The sequence below is a fragment of the Seriola dumerili genome, unplaced genomic scaffold (genome assembly GCF_002260705.1).
Source record: "Seriola dumerili isolate Sdu_G_001 unplaced genomic scaffold, Sdu_1.0 BDQW01000088.1, whole genome shotgun sequence".
Lineage (NCBI taxonomy): Eukaryota > Metazoa > Chordata > Actinopteri > Carangiformes > Carangidae > Seriola > Seriola dumerili.
In genome coordinates, this window is record NW_019174343.1 from 4,673,100 (window position 1) to 4,700,766 (window position 27,667).

At 41.6% G+C, this 27,667-nt stretch overlaps 1 protein-coding gene across 1 annotated transcript; it reads left to right on the plus strand.

Moving 5' to 3' along the window:
• slc41a1 (solute carrier family 41 member 1) lies at nucleotides 1-27,525 on the plus strand. The gene is made up of 11 exons (XM_022745261.1): nucleotides 1-298; nucleotides 2,079-3,225; nucleotides 9,132-9,239; nucleotides 14,180-14,251; nucleotides 16,186-16,330; nucleotides 17,389-17,535; nucleotides 19,920-20,067; nucleotides 20,412-20,491; nucleotides 20,957-21,091; nucleotides 21,292-21,440; nucleotides 22,773-27,525. The coding sequence occupies exons 2-11, from the start codon at nucleotides 2,740-2,742 to the stop codon at nucleotides 22,956-22,958; spliced, it is 1,656 nt and encodes a 551-aa protein (XP_022600982.1). The 5' UTR covers nucleotides 1-298; nucleotides 2,079-2,739; the 3' UTR covers nucleotides 22,959-27,525.
• The last annotated feature ends 142 nt before the right edge of the window (nucleotides 27,526-27,667 follow it).

A 27,667-nucleotide genomic window follows, 5' to 3' on the forward strand; every position in this document is an offset into this window, starting at 1 on the left:
GCAGCCGGGCGGCGGGGGCCACTGGACGGGTGCAATGTGAAGGGGTCGGGAGAGACTGGGACACAGCCTTTAACCGCGTGGGAGGGAGGGTTTAACCATTAACCACCATTAACCATTAAGGCAGCTGTGCAGAGCCGGTACCGTACATAAGGCGTGCACACCGGCGTCCACGCCTCAGCCTGAGCGCGTTACCAAGAGCTGGAGGATACATGCAGCCAGCCACACAGAGTCTCTGTGCTCTCACTGCTCATCACTCCGGTTTGTCCGCTTCTCCTCTCTGGACCGCTGACACCAAAAGGTAACTGCCGCCGAGGAGCTTTTTTTCTGACTACCTGCTGGACATTTCAGCTCTAATTTCATAACAGCATGAGCGACCGGCTGTGAGAGTCACGTAATGCCTTTATCTGACGGAATGTGTCACTTAGCGACTCAGACTGCAAAACCCCAGCTGCTTCTTTAGGTGTTTATGTATGCAGATATTGGAAGAATAGAAAATGATTATGCATTTGCATTCATTTTCACGAGTTAAATACTCGTGGTGATAGTGGCAGTGACATGGGCTCCAGCCCGGTGCTGGAACAGAAAGCCCTCTGCCCTTGTTTAAATGAGCAGCAGAATAGAATAGGAGGGCTCGTCTATTCAGCCCTGACCAGGGGAGCACTAATTTACGCCTTTGCCATGTTGGGTTCGGGTGGTATTGGTCCTGACTACTAAACAGCGGATTGTTTCAGCGGGGAAAGCCAGTCTGTGTGCGGATGTCGCAACATGCAGGCTGAGGAAAGCTGCGTCCAGTCCGCAGCAGTAAGGCTGGAAGCGTGCAGCCTGGCCTTCAAAATAAAAGTTTTTGTATTTATTTATTTATTTATTTATTTATTTATTTATTTATTTATGTAGCCTACAAGTTCTGGGAAAATTTACTATTTGCTTAATGGCATCTGTGTCAGATGTGTGTTGTCAGGTCAGGTGCATGGTATTTAGCATCATGTGGCTAAACTGAGCTGAAATCTAATCTGTCAGCTGTAATCACAATAGAGGTCATACTAGGATTACTATTATATCTTAATAATATTTTGTTAGTTATTGCTCCCTTCACCACATCAGATTCAGGACATTATGGTTGTTCTATTGCTTGGTAAATGGAAACAAGGAAAAAATCAGTAAATGTACCAGCCTCACCTCTATTATAATGTCTTTCCACCTCTGTTTCCATGAAGAGGATAAACACTGTAAACACATTTGACAGCTCTGCTGCTTAATGGTTATCCTGGTTATTGACTAGAAGGCAGTGGTTTGCAGATCAGATTTGTTGTTTATTTTAAAGATATTTGAAATTTTCAGTATTTGGTATGACTAAAGAAAATGCATCGTTAGTTGAAAATGTGTTTCTCAAACATATTGTCACATGTAAGTTTGTTTTTCTCATTTGTATAATTAGGACATTTCTATGAGTTTCCTTAAATAAACTTTTTGTGTGGACAGTTGTAACTTTAAATTTGAGAGTGTATTTTTACTCTGCCTGTAGTTTATGCTCGTTAAAGGATGGCAAGGGTTGTTTATTTTGAAAGGCACAACAGGAATTATTGTCCTTGCAATGCTGTTGCTTTGAAGGTGGTGGGATACTCTGTTTCCAGAGGATGTAAGCTGTACCTCTGTTAATGGTAGAATATTTTTAGACGCCGGGAGGAAATTTGGCGTGGGATGAATCTGTTTTCAACCTCACTGTTGGTCTCTCTCCACTTCTGCCATAATGTCAGTGGAGAGGACAGAGCTTTATCCAGGGCTTAAACACTGTAATAGTCTATTACAAGGACTTACATAGCATTTGAGGTACTCAGAGAAGTTAAGGTACTTAAGAAGTTTTTATCATTTGTCTTCAAGATTCTAACAGTTGTATTTTTTTATTGTGGTGCTTAACAGCAAGTTACTTTTTTCATTATTTCTGTGATCAGCTATAATACTCTGCATGTTAGCCTGTACAATGCCTGCTTTTTGTTTTCTATCAGGGGAAATGGAAATGTCTCATATTTAGTACAGTCACATGTAAGACTGAATAATCAATTAATTTGTTCTTTTCCCAGGTGACTGTCCACTCTGGTTGGGAAGTTACTTTTCTGCAACTGGTAATTCAATCCTCGGACTGCAGACCTTTAAATATCTCCCTTGAAAACCTCCCAGCAGCCACGTGGTGTAAGGTGAGACATTCCCAGCCCGGTACACTGACCAGTCTGACATGATCAGTGGACTGAGAGCGTGACCAGTCTGCACTGCAATCTTTCCACTTCAGACCTGTGATTTCAGCTTTTTACTGAACTTTGAAGGACTGTTTTACAAGTGACTGGAGGGGATTTCTGTGGTGAGTCCCCGAGCACATTGTTTTCCTCTCTCATCTGCGTTGAACCATTATGCTTTCTTCTTTTTTTTGTCGGCCCACCGTGAGCACCTTGCAGTGAATGGAGAACATACTGGTTCTGCTCCCGAAGCACCGACAGGAACACGGGCTCTGCAGACACACGGCTGCATGTGCCTTGCTGCAGGTTTTTTCTTACAGAGCAGTTTTCTCCTGGTCTTTAATAGCGACATCCACTCCCTGTAAACCTCTTTAATGGGATAAATCAATTGGACTGATCAGGTTCAAAACCAGATCAGGTAAAAAAAATCCATTCTGACTTCCCTAAAACTGTTAGGCCAAGGCAAGCTGACCTTTCTTTGTCAAGCCCACTGTCTATCAAAGGCTTCCGCATGGTACTTTGGTTGAACGAACAAGACAAACTCCCCGACATCGACATGTCTTCCGGGGCCATTGAAATTAAGAAGGAGGGAGGCCCCCTGACGCCAGCCTTCCTCAACTCCAACTGCTCTGTCCTCCCGGTAATCCTCACCAAAGACCCAGAGGAGGTGAGCCCAGGGACCGGGAATGAGTTTGAGCTCACAGAAGTCACAGCTTTTGCGGAAAGGACCGGTGAGACTGGGGAGGATGAGGAGAGGTCGGAGATTGTGGTGGCGATGGACTGCCGGGCCAACGCCAAAGGTCAGCGGGAAGAGGACGCTCTCCTGGAGAACGCAAGCCAGAGCAACGAGAGCGACGACACCAGCACCGACCAGAGCCCCGAACCACCGGCGCCACTCAAGGAGACCTCCTTCTCCATTGGTCTGCAGGTGGTGTTCCCCTTCCTGCTGGCTGGGTTCGGGACAGTGGCAGCGGGAATGGTGCTAGACATCGTCCAGGTGAGTGATCCAGAAATGTTCTGTAATGTACATAATGAGTATATAGCATATATTTATGAAGAAATGTTCTGTGAGTATAATTAGAAACTTCTAAAGGATTCATCAACAAAAATGGTCCTGCTCTTGTAGAAGTCTAAAGAACATGGATGGAAAAAGATGGAAAGGATGAAGAGGGTGGTGGAGAACTGAACTGTTGTGCACCAACATAATTTAGACTTTGTTGGGAGTATCACAGGATTGCTTGGATTCAAATGTCTGGAAACACTCAGTCAGACCTGAACCTAGATCGTTGAGCTCCACCATACTCCCTTTTCTTAAGTGCAGTCACCTGTGAAAAACAACAGGACCTCCGTCTTATTTAATCCTCCAGTAACGTTCATCTACAGTTGTGTTTCTGAGCCGAGCCAGTGCTCCAGGCGGACCATGTGTACTGAGTCAACATGTGGGATGGGCTCGTTCCTGGAGCATTTGAATGAACTGGTTTAGTGAGCCCTGTTCGCCTTGGCATGTGTCTGCTGCTGCTGCTGGGCCTATTTCATGGCATGCCTTTGGGAATGGGTAGATGGGGCAGTTGTCACACACCATGGGGTATTTACATAACGCTCTTTCTCCTCTATGGCCTGTTTCCCTGTCCCTCGGGGCTGTCACATACTGGTACACAGTGTGTCTTCTAATGGCCTGTCACACACCCTTCTATTGGAAATCTGACATACTTTGCTAGAATAGAAACTTGAGGAGAAGGTGTTCATTGTGGTGCAGTGTAGAGAGAGAGCTGCTGGGTCCACTCTGCCTCCGAGAGAAGAATATAAACCAACTTATAATTTCTGTCCTTCCTTCTTTTCCTGTTGACTGGCTGCAGTTGCTGTCTTGCATCTGAGTGCATCTGAGTGTGCAATGTGGAAATGCGGGCCAAAGCATGCTGACAGGTCATATATTCCTTTAAAGTCAGCTTGTGATGCATATAAAACTGGAGGTGTCAGGCTGCCAGGAGACCAGTCCAGGCACATTGTGTACACGCATACTGATGCCAACATGGTGGACCCCAGGAACTCGGCACACAGAGGAGGGGGACAGGCAGGGAAGTTAGTGTGGTTTCTTTGAGCACCTGAAATGGCAGCACACTACAGTCGAGCTAGTGAGGGAAAAAAACAAAAACAAAATACTGTGTGGTGTCAAAGCCTCCATTACCATGTGGTTAGGTATTCTCACTAAACCAGGAATGCAGAGGTTTGAGGTCAAAAAGTTTTCATGCTGCCTCAACTTAGGCACCATGCTGCTGCAGTTTCTCCAATTTCCAAAACACTCAGTGCACTATTCCTTTAGAGGTAAGGCAGTGAAACAGGAGATACAGATGGTACAAGGTCTTATCTTTCCCTTCTAGTCTGCGGGCAGACCTTGGAAGAAATGCTTGCAGCAAGATGCAGAGCGAGGCTCGTCTGAAGCGACTGTTCTAGTGAGTTCGGCTGAGCATCTAGCAGGTTGTCTCACTGCCTAATTCCCCCTCCATGACACCGTGAAATGCTAACTCAGCTAATCCTCCCTGTCCTTGCAGGAAGGTAATTGTCTAACTCTCTCTCACTCTCTCTCTCCCTCTCTCTCTCTCTCTCTCTATGGTTTGGTCGGACTGCGCCAGTTCCTTTGCTAAAAGTACGTTTTGAAAACTGTAACGTTCTACAGTCTTTAGTTAAAGTGTCTGCCTGGCCTGAGTTTAGAAGTTGTGGCTTGGACCAGCGCATGACTTGGCTTTTTGCGTCACTCTCTATAAGACGTCTTTGAAATTCGACCGCTTTAACGTTGGCCACTTTGACTATATGCAGCACAAACACGCAGAGCTTCTGGCCTCATTCCCACTCGAGGTTGGCCCAGAAAGGACTGTCCAGGCTGGTATAGAGGAGTGAGACGTCTGCATAGTTCTGCTTAGTGACATGGTAGCAGCAGTAGCAGAATGACCTAAAACTGTCAGTCTTTAACTGCCAGGGCCAGAAACAGGGTTTGAGGGTGACCAGCTTCACTTGGACTAAAGGTTGCACATGGTTTGTAAAGATCATGTAGAGCTAGTTTTGTGTCAAAGTGTCAAAGGCCAAATGGATGATTTGTAAAGAGTCAAAAGACCCAGTTTGAGTTTCTATCACCCTACGATTCCTTCGTCTGTGCAGTCAAACAGAAAACCAATAATGCAAAAAAAAAAATAAAGTTCATAATCATAATCATCTCTGTGTTTATGTCTGCCTCAGAGTCTAGCCGTCTGCCCTGTGCTGAAATGCCAAAGGATGGGACACAGCTTCAGCCTAAAAAACAAACAGTCTAAAAATACAGGCTCCAGTAAACAGGAAATCGTAGTTGACACAAAGGTTTAACACCAGCCAAGCCCTCGCTGCCCACCAGCCACCATTTTGGTCCAACCACATCCACTTGCCTGGTTTTCACACATGAACCACTGTGAAACCAGAGCGTGGGCTTATTCCCTCAAACTGAATCATCCTTCCAACTGCTGGCTTCCATCCCTGGCTCTGAACCAGCTCATATTCAAATGTATGCAACTGCTTGGCTTGACTCAGAAATCCTATTTCTTCCAGGATTTATGATTATTGTAAAAATATATGATCTAAGGCCCTGAAACAAGTGGTTTTTTCAAAACCTTCCATGGTGTCCAACCAACCATTTGCACCTCCTGTTGCACTGATTGATTGCTTCTATTCATATTGGTCAGTTATTTTACGGCAGCTGATGACAGAAGATGTTATGTCATGACAATCATTAACAACATATCAGCTCACAGCTATTAACACCTGACAATGTCCCAGACCGCCTCTTGGTTAGGATGTGAGTGATAGAGATTGAAAGGATTAGCCGGTTAGAATGCTTTTGTGTTGCACCAAGCCCTGGCTAATCTTTCACTCCGTCCAGGATCCTGAGGAATCCTTGGAGGGTTCCAAGTTGCTTGTCCGGATGGACTCCCTCTGGTCAGAGAGTTCAGGCTTGACCCTTGGATATTAACAGCCCATATCTCAGGCCCATATCTCAGGCTTCTTTAGCTTGATCACACTTTTTTGTGTACATATGGGAAACTCTTCTCTCCTTATCCTCCAACACAAAAATCCAACTGAAATCCAATGAATCTGGTTCCTCAATGTTCATCCATTTAATACCAGTAATGATGTTGCATTGCTGATGTTCATCTTTTGGGTTCAACTCTATACCCATTAATCTTGGCCATTAATCTATGTTCGTTTGACCCCTCCTGCGTGTGTTACCACGTGAGGCTGGACTCTGAGTCTACCATTCATGCTGCACCACCAGGAAAATGGAAATGGACACCACCTGATGTAGTTTCTGTGATGCTGCCTGAGTTGCGTTGACATTGCATGCCATCAGGCTCAGCTTCCTACTCAGTACAGCAAGTACAGTGATCACAAATAAAATGGGGCCATGTTACTCAACTGGGCAACCCGACCCTTGTGGGGCTTGCATACCAGAGCTCCTATAGGTCTGTACACAGAGGTACTGGGGTTGTCCTGTAGAGTTCCTAGAACTGAGGAGGTGGCCGTGAGGAGGGAGGGCTTGTTTGGCTTGAAGCCAGTGTTCCATGGAGACAACAACATATATCACCACGGGGAGGCAAAGAGGGAGATAGGGGAGTGAGACAGAAGTAGAGAGAGGGAGAAAGCTTGAAAGCATGCGGCTGTGAAAGAAGAGAGGAGTGCTCACAGAGGTGCTCACAAGGCTGCTGGGTTGGCAGAAGGCAGGGAGCCAAGCTGAGGGGCTGGCTGTTGGAAAGGAGCTGTGCTTGGCCCGATGACAGCAAGGGGATAGGCAGAAGGAGTTTAACCCAAAATTGGAGTTTAGGTGCCACACCTACTGATACAACACACTCTGAAGTGTAGACGACACCCCCTTATCAGCACTGTACATCTGGATGCACAGTGGGAGCAACACAGTGAAACAGAAACAGCGAGCTAGTGTGAGAAATGCAGGCCAACAGTGTTTATATGTAGCTTCAATGTCGGCTACTCCTCTATTTTCCTCCCCTCGTCTATTTTCTCCTCTGCCTCTCTTTTCTTTTCTGTGTCAGCCTCAGTGAATATTGATTCAGCTCGGGGTGGACTGGACTGTAAGTGCTGGGGGCCTGTGGGACCGGCTCCAAAGATAAGCACTTTTGCTGGAGAAAGATCGATGGCCTCGGCCTCAGCAATAGCTTTGTTTCTGACCACAGTAGACCACAAACCTGCTATCACTGCATGAACTCTCATGGAGGCACAGCATAGAGAGGCACTTCACCACACTGACAAGCTCACAGGGAGCCCACCTCTCAAGGACTGGCTGTCAGTAAGGGAGGAGGTTATCTGGGACCAGGGCTAATATTATAGGCTATAAATACCCCATTAAAGGCCATCTACTAGGCTGAGTGGACACGTTTTCTAGCACATGCTAAACATGATTTGTGTTTCAGAAAGCCCACCACCTGCACAAGCTGTCCTTTAGATTTACCTGGTCTAGCTTCTAGCTGACTTTGTTTCACACTATGACACTTTGGCTCTGGGGGGAAAATAGCAGCAAAATTTAGCTCCTTTATGCTGAGGTAGGGGCGGAGCAGCAAGGACGGCAATGTAATGCTAGTCCTTATGCTGAAGTACTGTGATGAGTCTTTAAAGGTCCCATATTTTCCCCTTCTCCTGTGTTTTGAAGTGTTGATCCATAAGAAGATATATTTGTGGTTTTAAGAACCAAAAACCATCTCAATATAGTTTTACATCTCCTCTCTCAGGCTTCTCTCTGGAGCTCTAGTAACAACAGGTCAGTGAGCCAATCAGAAGAGAGGAGGCTCTGCGCCTCTCTTTTGATTGGCTGAGTGTTTTCTGAGTGATCAAATAAAAATATAGCAGATTTCAGGTAAATAGTCAGAGAAACCAAATCCTGCGAGGTTGGATGGTGGGTACAGGTGGGCGGGGCTTGGGGCATGGCTGAGGGCAGAGACTGCTATACACAGAAGTTGCTGGTTGCTGGTTGCTGGGAATGTTTTTCATGATGTTAAAAGAAATTTAACAATTTATTTCTGAATGATGAGTTACAACAATTGCTGCGTCCATCTCCTGTATTCACACTTGTTTTCATGGGAGTCGCAAGGTAGCTAGCTAGCTAGGCTCCCATTCTTGAACCAGCCTACTAAGCTCCAGTTGGCTGACTGTTTCTCCAACTAGAGGAAATGCCATCAATGAGCACAAAAGTAGACCTGTTTGAACAACAAATTGAATATATGCTTGGAAATTCAGAGGTTTGGAACCAGGCTAGAAACTCTACATGCATTTAAAAGAATACATGAAATTAATTTTATACAGGGATCAAAGGTCCCTCCAACAGAGAGGACAGTAGTCTGGTTTGATTTTTTCAGACTGTGCAGTATAAATGTCAGTACTAATGGTCAATATTCAGAGTTCATATCTGTACCACACATGTATTGACAGAAATGTTAAAATTTGCTTAACTAATAACATTATTATTAACTGGTGGTGTGTATCTAAATACCATGGAGATTATAGTGAGATATGAGGTGGTAAGCAGAAGTAGGTGAAGATTGGTGAGTAGAGGTGGAAGAGGGGAATCACAAGGGAGAGAAGAGTGAAAGCCAAAAGAGGACAATAATAAATCATTTCACCATTAAGCCCCGGTGACCTTGTTCTTGTTAAAGGAGAGCCGATATGATACATAGTGTGAAAGGTCTGTAGAGACTATCTGGTCCATCATAAAGGTCTGGTTTCACCACTGAATCAATATGAAAGAACAAGGTCACAGAGAACCAGAGACATTCTGCTCCCAACTAAGGAGTCACTCTGTCTATGTGAATCTGATATCAATATGGCAGTGTAGTTACTATGTTGTGTTATTGATATCATATGTGATTGTTGCAGCACTGGACAGTGTTTACGAAGGTGTCGGAGGTGTTCATCCTGGTTCCAGCGCTGCTTGGGCTCAAAGGCAACCTAGAGATGACGCTGGCCTCCAGACTTTCCACAGCGGTAAGAAACGAGTGTGTGTGTGTGTTTGTGTGAGAGTGTGTCCCTTTGTTGTGTGGAGATATGTTCTCGCCATCCTGAATTAAGAAATTTACATGATGTCCTGCCAGCAGTGTCATAGTTTGTATTCTATTCCGTTAAAAAATCATTCTGTTTGTGTAGTAGTTACATCTATAGTTTTTTTTTCATTATTTTCCTTTGTATAAAACACGAAAATTCCTTGTCTAATTTTAGCCTGGAGAATTGTTTTCAATTCATTGTGGCTGTCTAAAGCCTTTCCACTCAAAAATTACCCAATCTGTCCCATTGCCTCTTCCCTCTAAGACTGTCGGACCCATTAAAACCCATTAAAGCTGATTGTTCTCGCTGGTCAGAGGTCATATTGCCAAACGTGACTTGGGTTTCAGGCAAACTGATAGCAACATTCCTGCCCTCTTCTTTGTTTTTGAACATTTTTGCTGACCCTGCCCGCCCTGTTCACCTGACTACACAGGTTGGTTTGCTGTTTGAAGCTCATAAAAGCAGGTCTCTCAAGTTTTCATCTCTAAAACTGAATGTTGATTATCTCAAACATCCTCCGCTGAGTAGCCAGAAATAATCTGAACAAAATGTATTTGCATTCCTTTGAACTAGTGAATAAAATAGTGATCTTGTCAGACAATATAAGACAGTATGTAAAGTAGAGATGAAATTAACATTGTGCTAACTTGGATGCTGTTTTTTGGCTTGCTAGCTGTGTTTGATTTAACCAGATATTGGTTCTTAGTGGTCCTGTAATTATAGCTAGCTCTCCTGCTGGCTATCCACATTCACCTTTAAGGCAGTTAAAAGCTGTTTTGTTCATGGTACACAGTTTCCACAAGTAGAATTTGATGCTATAGGTACATAACATCTGTCACTTGTAGCTTCCACAGAGCTCATTGCTATAATGCCTCTTTCTGAGCTAACAGTATTGTCCTTTGTATAGTCTGTGGGGTCAATGACCTAGCAGCATTGCTAACCAGTGGATAGCAGCACAACCCTTACTTACGAAGACATAAGAGAATTAGCCCAGTATTGCTCTTAAGCGCACCAATCCTCACATTCTTTCCACTGGCCTGAAGGAAACAGGTGACGAAGCTAATTAGCATCGCTAGCAGCGGCCCACCCAGCGTGGACGACTCAGCTCATTCACACTACAAGAATAATCTAATGAAACATGACATTTAGATTTAGTCTGACAGTTTTCAAGTCTTGAAACAAGTGAACACTGGGATAACATACTCCACATTCATGTGTTCCCAGTGCAGTGTGTCTCCAAATAGTTCTATATCCTATTCCATTGAGCTACAAGCATTCGCCACCAAATTTCTAAATCCTTATTGTATCAACTAAATTGATTCAAATTGAATCAAAGTCATGAGACAAGTAAATCTATAACATACAAATCATACAAATCATGATAAAAGCTGATTTTGTATGGAACTGTTTAAACACATTGACAAAACTTGTATTTAAAAAAAAAATATATATATATATTACACATATATAGCGCAGTGGTTCCAAAAGGATTTGTCAATCTGCAGAGTTTTCAGTTGAGTATAAAAGGATTCCCACATCCATCATGACAAAGTAGGCCAGAGTCTGGTGTTTGTCCTAAGACATAGCTGTTAGCTCTCTGCTGGCTGGCCCCAGCAGGACCACGTTTCTTTCCACGCCGCCGCTAATTATGAGCAGATTAAGACCACTGTAAGTTTCCTAATGCGCTTATTACTGAAAAAAATAATGTAATCCCTAGTACTGGCTGGCTGTAGGAGTTTGTATTTCACATGACTGTGTTTCCTTTTTCCTTTTTCCTTTTTATTTTTTTTTTGGTCTTTTTAACCTCTTTGTCTTTGAATAAATTTACTGAAATTGAGCCTTTCCTTGTTTTTCATAATTGTTTGACTAAAAGAAATAAGCAGTTGCTTTCTCTGTTCTGTCTCATTCCCTCTTATGTTATTGAGCTTAATTGATTGTAGGTATTTGGATTGTAGGATTTTTTGTGAATTACTGGAACTTGGCAGCACCTGCATGGCAACTGTTGCCAAAAATACAGCGTAATCAGAGATTACAACAGCTACTAAAAGTCTACTTTATTCTCATTTTATGTGTATTAAATGTTTCAACATACATTCCATTCATGTACTGTATGTTCAGCCTTGTAAATAACAGGTTTACTCCTAGAAAATGAATGTCATTATTACTCATCTACAAAATGTATTGATGCTTTTGAAACTTGAATGGTATTTCAGCCTCTCATGCGTCTAATGTTGTCCGTGAATCACTTTCACAACATTCACAGTGAATCCATCTCAGTGATGATCCAAACACCACTAATCCAGCCGCCCACACACAAACCAAAAGCTGAGGACTTGGCATCATATTCACCCACCATCACATAACACCAGACGATGCTTCTGTGAATTCCTGAGCTTCATCTGTTTGCATGTTGTTGTTGTTCTAAAAGCTAATTTTGCAGAAGTTGCAACAGCTTTTGAACCGTTAAAGGCTGAAATGAAGGCTTCTTATCTGAACTCCTGAAATCTTTTGGAGATAGTAGTTCTGCCGGAAAGCAGCTATATGCCTCTCTTTGCATGTAGAGTTCGTTGTGAGTCTATGATGCCCCCAGTGCTCTGCACAGATGTTTGGTTTTCTCTTATCTCTCCGCCTTAAACCTTCTTATCAGTTTTTGTGGCAGTCTGCCCCCTCTGAACGACGGCATGGCTGTCGTTGCAGGAGGCATCCGTGTACAAATTGACATGGTGCCGATGAGTGAGGAGTATGTTTTCGCGGTTGTAAAAGCTGTGTATCTGGCACAAACACAAGTTATCATGACGCACAGTCCAGACATGTCAGTCAGGCTTGTGAGTTTTCCCTGTCATGCTGCCAGACATAATCATTAAGTGAGGACGGTGCTTGTCGTGAGAAATTCAAGAGGGAGAGGAAAGCCACACACACACACACACACACACACACACACACACACACACACACACACACATACATATTTAAGAAAATATATTTAAAGAAAAATAATATTAACACACAGTCACTGAGACCATGTCATTACTGCTCATCATTATTATTCAGTGCTGAACATACTTCTGTTTTATATGTCCATTTAAATACACTTTATTCAAACAAGCTAACAGATACACAGTCATGAGTTGTACTAGCTAACACCTTGGCAAACATTTGCTTTCTTACACATCTCAATGACACAGAGCAACATTCACATTCATTTTGGAGTCATGTTTGTGGCCAGCTGTCCAATCAGAAAGTCAAACATTTAGTTCACTTCGTCCAGCTCTGTTGTGGTCTCTGTGGGAAACATATGGCTTTAGCTAGTTGCTAACTTTGGATGAAATGACAGCCAGCAGAGGTTTTTGGGAGCCATGAGTACTAAACAGTAGATTTGCTGTAAAACTACAAAGGTTAATAATAAAAGGGTAAAAGCTTTTAATAAAAGGCTAATAATGATGATAATAATGATAATAATAATAAGCTAAAAGAGCTTTAAATGTTCAGTAGAGCTTCTTGGTGATACCAGCACTATGCAACACTTGGGCAAGCCATTTGATTCACTGTTCATATCCACAATATTGAGCAATGCAGGTTTAACATAGACACTTAAAGGATAATTCCACTTTATTTACAGCTGAGGTCTCATGTTTTTAACCATCAATTATACTGGTAATAATAAGATTATACAAACCCAGGTCTGAAAACATTTCAACATAGCTAAAAAGAAAAACAAACTCCCAGTCAAAGGTATTCAGAAGAGAACACAAAGGAAAATGGACCTCAACCGTCTGACTCAAACATCAATAACAAAACAGCATTCAGTTTACTGAGCCGCCTGGTGGCCTCATAACGTCCTTAGTTTATTTCATGCCATTTCCCATCTCACTCTGCCTTGATTTCTTGCCAGCGCTCTACTTGTCTACTCAATAAAGGAATAAAATTTTAAATAAACACCCAGCTTATTGGTTCAGCTTTGACCTTGCTGTAGGCTAATTAGTGTAGTTTTGCGCACACACAGTTTTCCTGCTGAGGGGTTCACATTTCTTTTTAATCATTATTTATTATATTATTTATTTATTTAACAGAAGAAAAATACAGTGCCTGTGACATAACACTTCATACCCTGAAAAATTTCAGTTTCAATAAAGCAGTATTTTTCTCTCCTTCCTTTCCTTCCAACAGTTATACTCTGTGAATAACACTTAAAACATAATTAGTTTTATGCATACATACATATATACATATATATATATATATACAGTATATATATATATTATCTATCTATCATGAATTTCCCCTAGGGGATAAATAAAGTATCTATCTATCTATCTATCTATCTATCTATCTATCTATCTATCTATCTTATACGTGTTTATTTGTATATACATGCGCAACCCTTACCTCCATCTTTTTTTCTTCTTTTTTTTTTTTTTTTATTAAACTCAAGCATGGAGCAGATAGGTGTTTTTATGGGCCCAGATGTTTCCCTTCCCTCTGCATATGTAAATGTTGTGGGACAGAGAGGAAGAGGAGATCCTCTGTTTGTGTCCTCTCACTGTGGATGAGCATTAGGATCATTGCTCTGGACACACAGTGGCCCACTGTAGCCACAGCCACTTGACGCTTGAGACCATCAGTTTGTGTGTATACGTTTGTGTGTGTGCGTGTGTGTGTGAAAGAGAGGAGATGAGATAAGTGGAGTCGGCCGCAGGGTGGGGGATCAGATCAGAGTGTCTTTGTCCAGAGAACTGACATCTTATTGTTTTGATGGGACCAAGAGGCAACAGCATGTACACACGCTGTACACCCACACATACACACACACACACACGCGCACAAACACACAGACATATGGAGATGATAATTTGCTGACCTTGTGTGTTCTTTGCCTCTTTCAGGCCAATATTGGTCAGATGGACACAGCCAAGGACATGTGGAAGATGATCATGGGGAACTTGGCCCTCATCCAGGTAACGGATACACAGCAATACATTCGAGTGTAGTGTCACAGAGCAGCTCTGACCACGCTAACATGCACTTTAACAAACCAGGTTACTGAGAAAAATCTGATTAAGGCAAGAAATCAGATAATGAGTTTATATATGCATCAGATTTCTCTAAAACTCAGCTTTCATGCAGTTAGTGAGTAATCAGATGTCTCGCCTATTTCAGCTCGAGTTCAACTATTTTAGATATCAGGATGACAGCTACTAGTAATGATCATGTTTGTCACAGCAACATGATCTTGTTTTGGTGATTTCTGCCCAAAAAAAAAGAACAAACAATCAAGCTTCTTCAACAGAAACAGACCCAATTATCTATTAATGTATTACACTGATGAGGAAAACAGTGTCTCAGGGATCAAGTTACTGCCAAACCTGGGAACAATCAGGTTTCATAAGTGCTCAGTGTTTACAGTAAACACAATGACTTATCACGAGTGGACACAGAAATAACACTTGTGTAATGTATGGCAGCTCCCGAACATGAGCTCTCGTCAGAAATCAGAAAAGCCAAATATAATCTCAAGAAAGCACATAATTAGTTCAGACACACCTCCCACTCACTATCTGATCTAACTGCAACTACAGAATAATTCAAGTATAAGTTGTCCCACCCTAACCCAGTTAAGCTCGGATCTCAAAAACAACTTATATCTGGTGGTAGAAGAAAAGTGTAGGAGCTAGCACGGCTAACAAGCTAATGTCAGCATTTTGTGAATTGCAGCTACACAGCTTTTTCATCAAACACCTTATTGTAATGAGTTTCTACTATTGCCCCTGTACGCACTCTGCCTCTTCTTCTCTGCTGCTGCTGCTGCAAACAAACTAAACAAGGAGATTAAGAAACTTTCCATATTTCCTGAATGAGAACTTCACATTCACGTTTCATCAATTCAGTCTTAAGGTTAAAGGTCCCATATAGTGTAAAGGTAGATGTCCATGTGTTGTTTTATTATAAAGCAGGTCTAGTTTCTATATTAATACTGTGAAAGTATCAAAGTGCTCAATCCACAGAGAAATGCAAATGATTTGGTTTCTCTAAATGTTTATTTGAAATCTGCTATATTTCTATTCAGTCACTCAGAAAACAGTCGCCTCACCGACCTGTTGTTGCTAGAGCTCCAGAGAGAAGCCTGAGAGAGGAGATGTAAAACTACACTGTGATAGTTTTTGGTTCTTAAAACCACAAATATATCTTCTTATGGATCAACACTTCAAATAAAACACTGTGGAAGTGTAAATATATGAGACCTTTAACTCAAACACTCAACCAACAGAGGCAGTTGCTTGTTATGAATGGAGAGTAAAATGTGATTGGGCCAAAATGTGATGTAACGTGAACCTGAGCAGAAGTCTAATCAGCAGGAATAACTGAAAGTATCTCTTCCTCCTGTTGGTATCTATATAGGTACATTATATGTATCGAATATCAATATTTGGTATTTAATTTCCCAAAACAAGCTGTTCATTTGCTCTTAGTGAATCAGTCACCTCTCTGCCATTTGAAGTGGGCTTGTTGTTATGTAATGTTTGGTAAGTCCATAGTTCCTGGAACACTTTAAACCAGTGCTGGCTGGGTGCTGACACAACCTCCTATTTAGGGTGAGCGTGCACTCACTGGTTCACACTGGTGCTCCATGAAGACAGTTGAACTGGAGAATCCAGATTTAGATGGATGTGTTAGTTGTTTTGTTGGTTTAGTAGCTTGTCACAGTCTAATGCTAAGCTAATATGAGTGAGTGAGTGACTGATGAGGGTGTTCTCTTGAGTCCATAATGTTAAATGAGTGACTTTTTTTTTTCATATGAAGGCTGTGTAAGCTTCAACAGTGAGTAGCTTTCATCTGGAGTTTACATGTAGACTGCTTTCAACAGCTGCATGAATCATTGTAATGCGTGCAGGTCCAGGCCACAGTGGTGGGGTTCCTGGCCTCCATAGCTGCCGTGATCTTCGGCTGGATCCCAGAGGGGCACTTCAGGATGGGCCATGCAGTGCTGCTGTGCGCCTCCAGTGTGGCCACCGCCTTCATAGCCTCTCTGCTGCTAGGTACGACTGGACTTCACTTTATCGTCAGAATGTTTTTCGAGAACGCTGAAGAACAAAAATACAAGATTTAGCTAAACAATAAAACAAGTGCTACAAAGCTATATTACATCAGAAATTATAAACAAGCAACTGCAGTGAAATCAGATCATTTAGTGCTTAGTCTACACAGGTATACTGAGGCCAGCTTATAGCCCAAACTCTGATTTAGTACATGCTAACATGCTCACAGCATGTTAATATTAGGTCATTAGCAGTTCATTTGAGGCTGGTGGGAATATCTTTTACATATGTTTGTGTTTGTGCAATGTGTTTTGCAGGTATTTGGTCAAAAACCAAAGTACTGGACAAATTACAGTTTTCACCTGATGATGGTTCTAGAGGAAAAGTTTAGAGATCACAAAAGTGATTTTATCCTGATGGAGATATGAACGTGTGTCCCAAATTTCGTGGCGATCCATCTGATGAATGTGGAGATATTTCACTCAAAACCACAAATGTCAGCCTCATGGTGCTATTAGATTAAAAGTCAGGGGATCTCCAAAGTCAGTAAAATTCATCCTCTGAGGATCATGAATACCTGTACAAAATTTCATGCAATCCATCCACCATTGTTGAGATATGTTTAAGGTGGTGTATGGACCGACGGATATTTCCATTCATGCTAGCAAAGCTAAAATTGGTCCTGCAAAATGTAAGGTCAAACTCCGATTATAAAAATCACCATTTGTAGCTTTGTAATTCTGTTTATTAATGGATTTGATTAACTCATCAGCTTAATTCTTATTTTATTAGTGTTGACTGTGTTCTAAACTGTCCAGTCAGCTCACAGCTCCTCTGGTCAGCAGCTTCAGATCTTGGTACTTGTTTTTAACCTTGAAGTTTTATTTTTTTCCAGTTTGAACTTTCCTGAAAAACAAAAAGGATACCATTCTAGTCTCTTGGGGAAAAAGAAAGATTTCACCCTTGACGACAACATTTTCTACTCTTTGTTTGCTTGTTACATTTCTTCAAACCATGAGACATTAATGCTGTGACATCTCTGACCTGAAACCCCACAGGGCTCATCATGATCGGTGTGATCATCGCATCCAGGAAAGTCGGCATCAACCCCGACAACGTGGCAACACCCATCGCTGCCAGCCTGGGAGACCTGATCACCCTGTCCCTGCTGGCAGGCATCTCAACAGGACTGTACAAAGAACTAGGTAAAACACTCACGCACACTGTTCTTTACATCTGACACAGTCAGACATTTTAGTTGTTTACAGTTTACAGTACATACTGTGCAGGGTTTACTGAGCTGTGAAGTGTCGTGAGGAAGTTTATTGAGGGGATTGGATGTAAAATATATTTATGTGAAGTTAATTAGTGTGGAAATGTTGTTGCTCTTTCAGCTTTAGTCGGATACAAATAGTGTTTCCTTCTTGTCAGGAAAAGAAAATAATAGGTGTCACATACACCTATTATTCTTCTCAAGTAATAATTCCATACATAAGTAACACAATGACAGAATAAATGACTATTTTGGTTCATGGGTTTCAAACACTTTGTGTAATAAAAAATTTAAAAGCAAAAATCTTCTCAAATGGCGGTCTGTTGTCTAATTTGTGTCAATTTAGGGTCCTTAAGGTGAAAAAAGTTTGAGAGCCACTAACATACACAACAGTATCAAATCAAGCCTTTAATTAGTTTCCAGCAGTATCTCCCAAATGAGCCAGAATCATGTATACAGAGCCAATATTTCAGTGAGAGTTGCTGCATTAATGATGCGACTTCAAGCGCCTCTATTACCTTTGAAGCTGTTATCATAAAAAAGCAGCAGCGTGTGTGTAGAAGTGTGTGAAATGTGCCTCAGTGTCCGGCTGTGCGTGGTAAATAAGGATGAAAGCTGCCCACATCTAACCTCGCTGTGTTTTCAGGGCGAGAAACTTTATTGTTAACTCCCCACTGCTGCTGCGTTTCCACACACACACACACACACACACACACACACACACACACACACACACAGACAGACAGACAGAAAGTCAGACAGACAAACACTGACACACACACGAGTGATGAAACCATCCTGACCAGAGTGTGGAGTCATCCGTCTGAGACCAACGTTCCAGTCTTACTCTCTTTAACTGCCTCAGTCAGGAGCTATATTCAGCTCAAACACAAAAACACAGCTGGTGTTTGGGTCTTCTGTGCATACAGTACATTGTTTGTCTGCTTAAACATTGTGTTTTCAGTGGTTTGTAGTCTCAGTGGTCTGTGGTATCAATTTAGCAGTAACACTGCCTCCTAGAGACAAGACCAGGTATTTAATGTCAGTCCAACTCCAGCTCAGTTCACCTATATTCGTTTTATTATAGTCAAGATTAGGTGTTACCTGGTGCACTGATATCTGATTTTAAAGTTCAAATTTGTGAAGCACGTTTACATTCTTGTGTGTTTTATTTGATTTGGGTTTCATTTTAATTAACTCTAACGTACTTTTGTCTTCAACATCAGCAACATCGATCTAAATATGTACAGTCCAGGCCAGTATTTGGGCAATTATTTAAATTCTTCAGGCTTCATCATCTTCAATTTGAAATAAAATAATAGACACTACATTAAAGTCTCAATTTAAATTCCAGCAGGTTTACATCATTATAAAAAGAAGTGTGTGGGAGATATAGTCCTTTAACACAGTGCCCAAAGTTTAGAGGTTCAAAAGTAATTGAAAAGATACACATGAAGTCCTAACAAAATCATCATATTTAATATTGTGTAGAAAATCCTTTGTGGCCTGAAGTCTTAGACCTGTAGACGCTTTGTATCTTCTCTGGCTCTCTCAGGTCTTCACTGCAGCCTCCTTGAGCTCTTGCTCGTTGTGGGGTCTCTCTGTCTTTACTCTGGTCTTCGGCAGGTGGGACACAGCTCAGTCAGACTGAGATCAAGAGGTTCTGGTCATGAAGGCTTGATCGTTGACACAGAAACATGTCGGCCTACAAATGGCAACTATCAATAAACTCTGAGCCTCGTGTGAGCTCTTTACTATTGGACCTCTAAACTTTTGTTAGAAGGACTGTATCTCCCACGCAGCTCTTTCTACCTTGATGTAAAGCTACTCAAAGTAAACGTGAGACTTGTTACTTTAATGTAGGATCCATTTTTTTTATTTCAAATTGAATGTGCTGAAGCTCAGAGCCTGATGAACAAAAAAGTGTCCAACTGTCCAAACAATAGATTTGACTATATAATTATTAGAAATATATTATCTTCAGTATAGCAACATTCACTACAGAACCTTCAGAAATGTCTACAATCAGTAGACCAGTATTTACTGTTCACAAATGCCTCATTTCTGCCTCATTTTCCTTTGTGTGACACCTGGCAACGGGAATGATGGGAAATGTAATCTTAATTTGGAGGAATACTAAAACTGTTGCTGTAAGACTGTGTCCAGTTATTATCCCCATCATGACTGTACCTGTTGCTGTGGCTGACAGTGAAAGTGGATGATAAACTAGGCACAAAAACTTATTTGGCTGAGATTTCAATACAAGAAATAATCCATGGATTTCTGGAGTAAATCCACTTTTTTCTTCCTTCACAGAGTTCAATGACTATGCCAACCCGCTGGTGTGTGCAGTGTTTGTGGCCATGTGCCCCCTATGGGTGCTGATAGCCAGGAAGATCCCATCCACCAGGGAAGTCCTGTACTCCGGCTGGGAGCCGGTCATCATCGCAATGGCGATCAGCAGGTACAGCAAGCAGGGATCACTGTCTTTATTTAACCTTTATCTAATCAGGGCAACAGTCAAACAGAAGACTGTTCACATGCTATAAACATACACTCAGATACTGTCACTCTATTCCACTGTTTAATGCTGTTTTTAACGTAATGCCATTTCATATATATGCAAATCAGTGTTTTCTGTCTCCATTTTCAAAACACTGCAAGTAAAATATAACTCCATTTACTACTATTGATTTACAGACTGTGTGTCTGAGACTCTTCAGTGTGTGATCGATAATTATTTCTGTGTAATGATGATCATGAACTGAAAGCAAAGATTTCAGTTCTTCCCTCTTGTCCGTCTTTTAGTGTTGGTGGTCTGATCCTCGACAAGACCGTCACCGACCCGAACTTTGCTGGCATGGCCGTCTTCACCCCGGTCATCAACGGTAAGGAGCTTTTTTTAATTCACACGAAAACAGTAATGATGCCTCTGGGGAGCGTGGGTGATCCCAACAGCAGAGAATAAGTTACAGGAATAGGAAAAAAAAAACAAGTGAGTGGTGTAGATAACAGCAGCTAAAATGCTAATTAGTAAAATAACAACTATATACAGTATAAATATAAAGATGGAGGTTGACATGGATGTTTCATTGCTGGAGACGGGGAACAGATATAGAAAAGTCTGTTAGTATTAAATGTGGGTTTAAATCTGTTTGCTATGTGATCTCCTAACAGATGGGGGTAGCATATTGCTTTCATATTCAAACAAGGAGAAATACCATAATTGGAAGTTCTGCTTTTATCTCAGGCTCATCACACCAGTATTGAGGGTGTTTCGCTCTGTTTCCATGGTTTCATGTTGTGTGTTTTGTGTGTGTGTGTGTGTGTGTGTGTGTGTATGTGTGTATCAGGTGTGGGAGGTAACCTGGTCGCGGTTCAGGCCAGTCGAATCTCCACCTATCTTCACATGAACGGTCTACCCATGGGGGATCCCAACCCCACCCCCAGGAAGTGCCCCACACCCTGCACCTCCTTCTTCGGCTCCAGTAAGTGTCCGGGCGGCTGTGGAACGTTCCACTGTTTCTCTGTTCTCTAAAAACAGATCTTTCCATGTTGGCTTTTAGTTCCAGCTTCTGTCCTAAAAAAAAAAAAAAAACCTCAGTTCCTCTGAAATGCAGGGGAAGCTGAGTTACATCCCATCATCGTCCTTTTTGATATTAATGTGTGACTTCTCTCACTCTTCCAGCTGTGAACTCACGTTCGGCCCGTGTGCTCTTCCTCCTGGTCGCCCCGGGTCACCTCGTCTTCCTCTACACCATCAACTCCCTGAGGGGGGGGCACACCACCCTAACACCCATCTTCATCTCCTTCTACCTGGCTGCTGCTCTACTCCAGGTACACACACTCTCACGTTTGTTTCTATATCCCGTTGGGGACAACTCATTGGCATAATGCATTCCTTAGCCCCTTACCCTAACTCCATAACCCTAATCCTAAATAAACCTGAACCTGAACCTGAACCTGAACCTAATTCTAACCTGGTCCCTAAAAAGCATCTGAACGATGGGTGATGGTGAGTCCACATGGGTCAGTGTGTATTCACATTTAGAGTCCCCACTGGGACACACATACACACGCACGCACACACACAGTGCATTTTAGAAAAAGGTGTTGATATCTGTCAGATGTAAGGAAACACAACACATACAAAACCACTCTGATGGTTGTTCATGACTGTTGTCACATGCATATATGCAAGTACAGTTTATATTAGCACTATGCATATTATTTTTGTTTTGTCTTAAACACATGAACATGAACTCCAGTGATTAGTTTAGTCAGTCCAGCCGATCACAGGAGAAGTTTAATCTGCTGAAACACATTATTTTACAGACATCCTCATAACTGAACTATAATGAGCTCTTTTCGGCACTTTCCTTGTGATTATTGCTGCCAAAACTGAACATATGTGCAGCATGTCTTCTAGAAATTGTAATAAAAAGTACAACCATCTTAAGTTAAATTATGTCCTGACTCTAACAAGTATTGCATTTAAGTAGATTTAACTTTTACTTTTCCTAAGTTGAGTCTTTAGTCCTTCTCACTGTGCCATGTAGGACTGCCCAACAGCCTCCGTAAACCTAGTGCTTACAGCGCTTTAATGCAAGACTGTGTCATTTTTACTGAACAGCAGTCGCTGTGGTCACAAACAACATTTACAGGACAATGATAAAAGTTAAAAAGTGTGAACTCACTCAGTATAGTCAGTTACAATGGCTGACGAAGTTTGCAAACCTTAGCCACCATTAGCTACAGTTTATTGAATTAGGAAGGTTGTGTTTTATTGCTTATGACACACACACACACACACACACACACACACACACACACACACACACACACACACACACTACCACTCTCATTTTATGTCTATATGTGTATATATATATATATATATATATATATTTGTTTATATATACATTACATGCACCTTCATATATGATAAATAAAATGAACGCAAAAACATGTTAAAAACATAAATGTAAAATGAGATGGAATTAAAAAAAAAAAAATAGATAAATGAATAAATAAATAATTAAAATAAGTTGGATTACATGGAATGCATAAAATCAATAATGAAAAGCTTTCATTTAGCTGCTTACCGAGAACAGCTGAGCCTGAGTGGTTCCAGTGAATAACGTTTGCTTCTGCTTGGTCTGCCTCCAGGTGATGATCCTCCTCTACCTGGCAGACTGGATGGTCCACTGGATGTGGGGCCGAGGCATGGACCCCGACAACTTCTCCATCCCCTACCTGACCGCGCTGGGTGACCTGCTGGGAACTGGCTTCCTCGCCCTCTGCTTCCACATGCGCTGGTTCATCGGGGACAGAGACTCGAACGTGGGCAACTGAATGCATGCACAGACACACGCACAAAAAAACAAAAAACAAAACAAAAAAAAAAAACTACTTCTCATACTGTACGCTTGCACGCACGGACAGCAACGAACATGACCCATTATCTGAAACTGGAAGATGTCTACATTAAAAGGGCTAATCTCCTGTAGGGCTCTGATTGATGATATAGTGCACTTAGAGGACTGTAGAGTTTCATCTTCAGGATGTCGGGACGCTGATGCACCACAGCAGCAGCCGCCCAGAATCCAGACACTATCTGTGTTTCACCTTATCTCCAACTCAACCACCCAACAAAACTCCACCTGATGGATCCGGCCCCATAGACTCCACTACTCCTCCTTTATTCTACTTAATAACTCAGTCCTACTACTTTTGTTATCATTATACTATTGACAATGATTATTGTTGTTGGTAAATAATGAATTTGATATGATTCGATATCTGTTCTATGTGAAGGGTCAGTCCTCATTATTTTCAATGGGGACTTTTGCCCTCCTGTTTTTAAAGATCAACTTTTAACACTTGAAACCAAGATGACAAAAAGACAGCAAAAAAATATATCCAAACAAGCCTAGAATGCTTAATCACCAAGTGCTATGTCATATAAACAGAATATTATATGAAATCTAATGTGTTTCACTTTTGATTTAGAAGTGTACATAAGGCTAGCTGTTCTCTCTGTTTTACTTTGGTCTTGTGACAGAAGGAAACAGGCTTGGGGAGGGTTTACTACAGGAGCCTGGACTGCAAACATAACAAGCTACAGCGGTCTTGGCTCCCATCAACAGATAGCTTAATTTCAGTAGGAACGGGCAGGAAATCAAGGTTGTAATTTCCGCGTTTACTCCCTCGCAATCCACGGCTTGAGGAATCTGGGATCAGATCACAGTCTGAGAAACGTTTAAACGTCAGACACTACAAGAAAAGATTTACCTCTGATTCTCTTAGAGGAGAATCATTTAATTAATCCCTGTTTCTGTTAGTGAGGATTGTTTGTTCATTCACACAATAGTCAAACCTCCTCTAGAGTTCACAGAGGTTACATTACTTTTATTTTTACCAATTTTACTACTAAATATTACAGTCGTGAAATGTCCTGTTACTTTCATTAAAAAGTGAGCAAACACACAGAAACAGTGGAAAATAGTATGTTGAAAATGGCCAGACAGCTGTGGGTTCGGAAGGAAAACGCACACACCTCACTCTTTGTTGCATCTCACTATGTTTTTTTTTGTTTTGTTTTGGTTTTTTTTTTTGTGGATGCCAAGAGAGGTATTATTTTGCGCAAGATGAGAATAGCACCAGTCCCCCTGTCTGAAACCATCTGCCAACTCTCTACTGGAGCAGTTGTTGTAGTTGTGTTGCCCAAGCCGGGCTTACAGTAAGTGACAAGAGGCTCAACATGCTGCAAATGGACTGAAGCAAACCTGCAGAGCTTACCCAGCTGAACAGCATTTGTGTTCACACGTGGATACAGGGTGTGGAGTTGCCTTAGCATGCTCAGGGGAGGAGCTCACTTGGGTTCAGCTAGCACAGTCTGATTCCAGAGAGAAGGTACTGAGTGCTGGTGTTTTCTGTGGAGGTTTAGGTTTAGCATTGCATTTAGACCATGTTGGACCGCTGAATCTTTCCCATGAAAGACGGGCTAATGACGTTCTTTGAGGTTGGTTAACGGTTAGGTCACATGATCAGACAGGAAGTTGTGACGAACCATTTTAGTTGTTCAGTGTCGGTATTGGTTTTTCATTTGGTAGCCTTTAGATTCAGATTCATCAAAAGATCAGCACAGTTCTTAAAGCTGTCTGACAGCCCAGTTTTACATTTTCAAAATTTCTAAATCAGTTTACGCCAATAGGGTGAAGCAAAACTTCTCAAATATTTTGCGTGGAGTTCAACTCAAGTGAACTTAACCAGTACAAAAATGTCTTGAGAGTGCTGACTGTTGAGGGACCAGAGGGGAGAGTACAAAATGGAGGTAGCTATCGTAGCTTATTAGCTTTATTGCACCTTCCACTTTTATCTGCCCCTCCTCTGCTGGAGTATAAACTGATCCACATAAGAGGAAAGGTCTGTAGACAGTTATGAAACAGGAGTCGATGGTAGAAAGACATCTTTTAAATAAACTGTGTAAACTTACTTTCCCATTAATGACCAAACGTTCTCTAAGCTAACGAGGTTCCTGTCAGTTAGCAAGTCTCGTTAGCTTCCATCCCCCTCAGAAACTCTGTATTGAAGGAAATGTTGACAACAAAATGCTAGGGGGAGTTAAAGACACAGTACAGAGAAAATATAAACTGGAAGAGCTGCTCTGACTGACTAACTCAGGCTTATTTCCAGCTTGCTAATGTATTAGCTTGTTTCCAGCTTGCTAATGTATAATTTGCACAGAGCTATTGCGTAGAGTTCAACTTTGATGAATTCTGGCACGTGGATTCAAACCGTTGACCATCTTAATAGTGCTATTTATGTAGTATTCTGAGGCTAGCTAACATATTAGTTGTAAATACACCAAGAAATGTTATACTTTCTGCTCTTTAGGTGTATAAACTGCTGCACAACAGAGCTGCAGTCTGTGGTGAGTTGTAGACAGAATTCAATGGTAAAAATACTGTGTCCGGACAAATTAATTTTGCATTGGTAGTTTCTGGTGTGACATCACAGGTTACTATAAAATAATGGAATTAGTTTTTTCTCATTATACATAAAATAAAAACACACATGCACACACACACACACACACACACAATCTATCTTCCACCAGACTCAGCTGAACCAAGCTGGCTCTCTCTTTGAGAGCGTAAGGTGAGGAGGAGAATGAAAAAGGAAGTCGTGAGCCATCTTGACAGATGTTGACCCAGAGGCAAAGCCAGGTGTCTTATAGGAGAAACCTGCATGTGATGCTTGACTTATCCGGCGCTTGTCAGACTTCTGTGCTGTTTCGAAGGGGCCAGCAGAATGCATGTGCAGGGCACATAGTGTGAATGTGCAAAAAACTTGATTGTTGTGTCTGTCAAAATGATTTTTCTTTTTTTTTTTGGTCTGACTGATTTTTTTTTTTTATTGTATTGATTCTGTTAAAATTGTGATTTTTATCCCTTTCCTCCTTTCCTTAATCTTTTTAACTCTTGATGATTATTGTTTTGTGTAATGAATTTCATCAAGCAAACAACCACTGTAAAGATGAAACAACTTCTGTGACGCTGGTCAAATGCACAAGTACTGTAATCTGCAAAATGGACAGCAGAGGGCACCACAGGGATTCTCTTAACTGTACAACTTCTCTGTGTATCTCTGTGTCCCCTGGATTCAAACCCACACATATCCACTCTAAGTGACATTCATCTTGTCTTCTTTTCTACAGCGTTTACTGTGTTGTAGAAGTTACATCCTTCCATCTGTATCCTCCACTCTCTCTTACTGACCAGGTGCCAGCGTTCTGCCTCTATGTCAATGGAAAGTTGTGAATACTTCTATAAGGGGGCAAGTGAGTTTGTCTATTTATTTTTAGAAGCACACAAAGCAAATTGTACATACTATATTTATTCTATATATAAGGTTGTTTATTTTATCATTTCATTTTGGCTCAGTTTCTTTATCACCATGTTCCTGTCATTTTTCTCTTCTCTTTAATGTGTTTTTTTTTCTTTGCAAAAAGCCAGTAGAGCTTTTTGTTGCTTGCCGCTATAGAACGGCGGCGAGGCTAATGAATAGCACAGTGCCTAATACCAGTCTTTATACACCTCACACATATGCACACACACCCTGTCTCGCACAGGGAAAGCATACTTATAAGACATAGAAAAAGGCCTTAACCTATCAGAGCCAAGCTCGACTCAGAGTAACCAATCAGGAGCTAGGTTTTGCCACAGAGTAGCGTCTCTTTAATTATCTTTGATTAATAAAAGATGTACAGTGAGTTGATTATGATGTGTAATGTAATAATGACTTTATATGATGTAGCGGTGGAGAGGAGGGCTGGTCACATCAGTTACAAGCTTTTGTTCATGTGAATCTGCAAAAATGAGGACGAGGGGGAGTGCAAAAACCAGCAGGTTGGATTTTACAGGGCACCTGAAAGGTCTGGAATCAAATTGAGCACCAGTTGAAGTGAGATATCAACCCACAAACACAACAGAAAACAAGTACAAAATGACAAGATACAGTGTCACACCTTCTTATGATTCCAGATGTTTCCCCTAGTATATAACATACCCAGCCTTTAAAACCCTTCACCCACCTACTGCCTTGTTAACCTCAGTGCTTCGAACCCTTGAACCCCTGAACTCACAGGGAACCACGCTGACCCTCAGGCTGCCAACATCCACGTCAAGATCGAGGCTTCGATTCAGACTCTAAATATCCAACTGTCCCAGTCAGTTATGTTGCCTATAAGGAGAAACTGATGTAAAAACATGTACAGTCTTACTGGGGCTGAGGTCTCCTGAGTTCTCTGTGTGTTCTTCTTGTAAAAGCCCTCCCTCTGTGAGGCTGGAGGAAGGCTTTCTCCCTGCAGGACTTTGTAAATTGCTGGAAATAAAGGACTATATTATTTCATACCATTCCCCTGTCTTTGTGTCTGATTTTTGCCAAATTTAACTGTAAATATGTCAGTTATTTAACTCTGTTTTTGGTTTCCATCAACTCCTGAGGGAAATATCCGTCCCTTCAGGTGCTAATAGCTCCGCGGTGTTCACTAGCTAGCT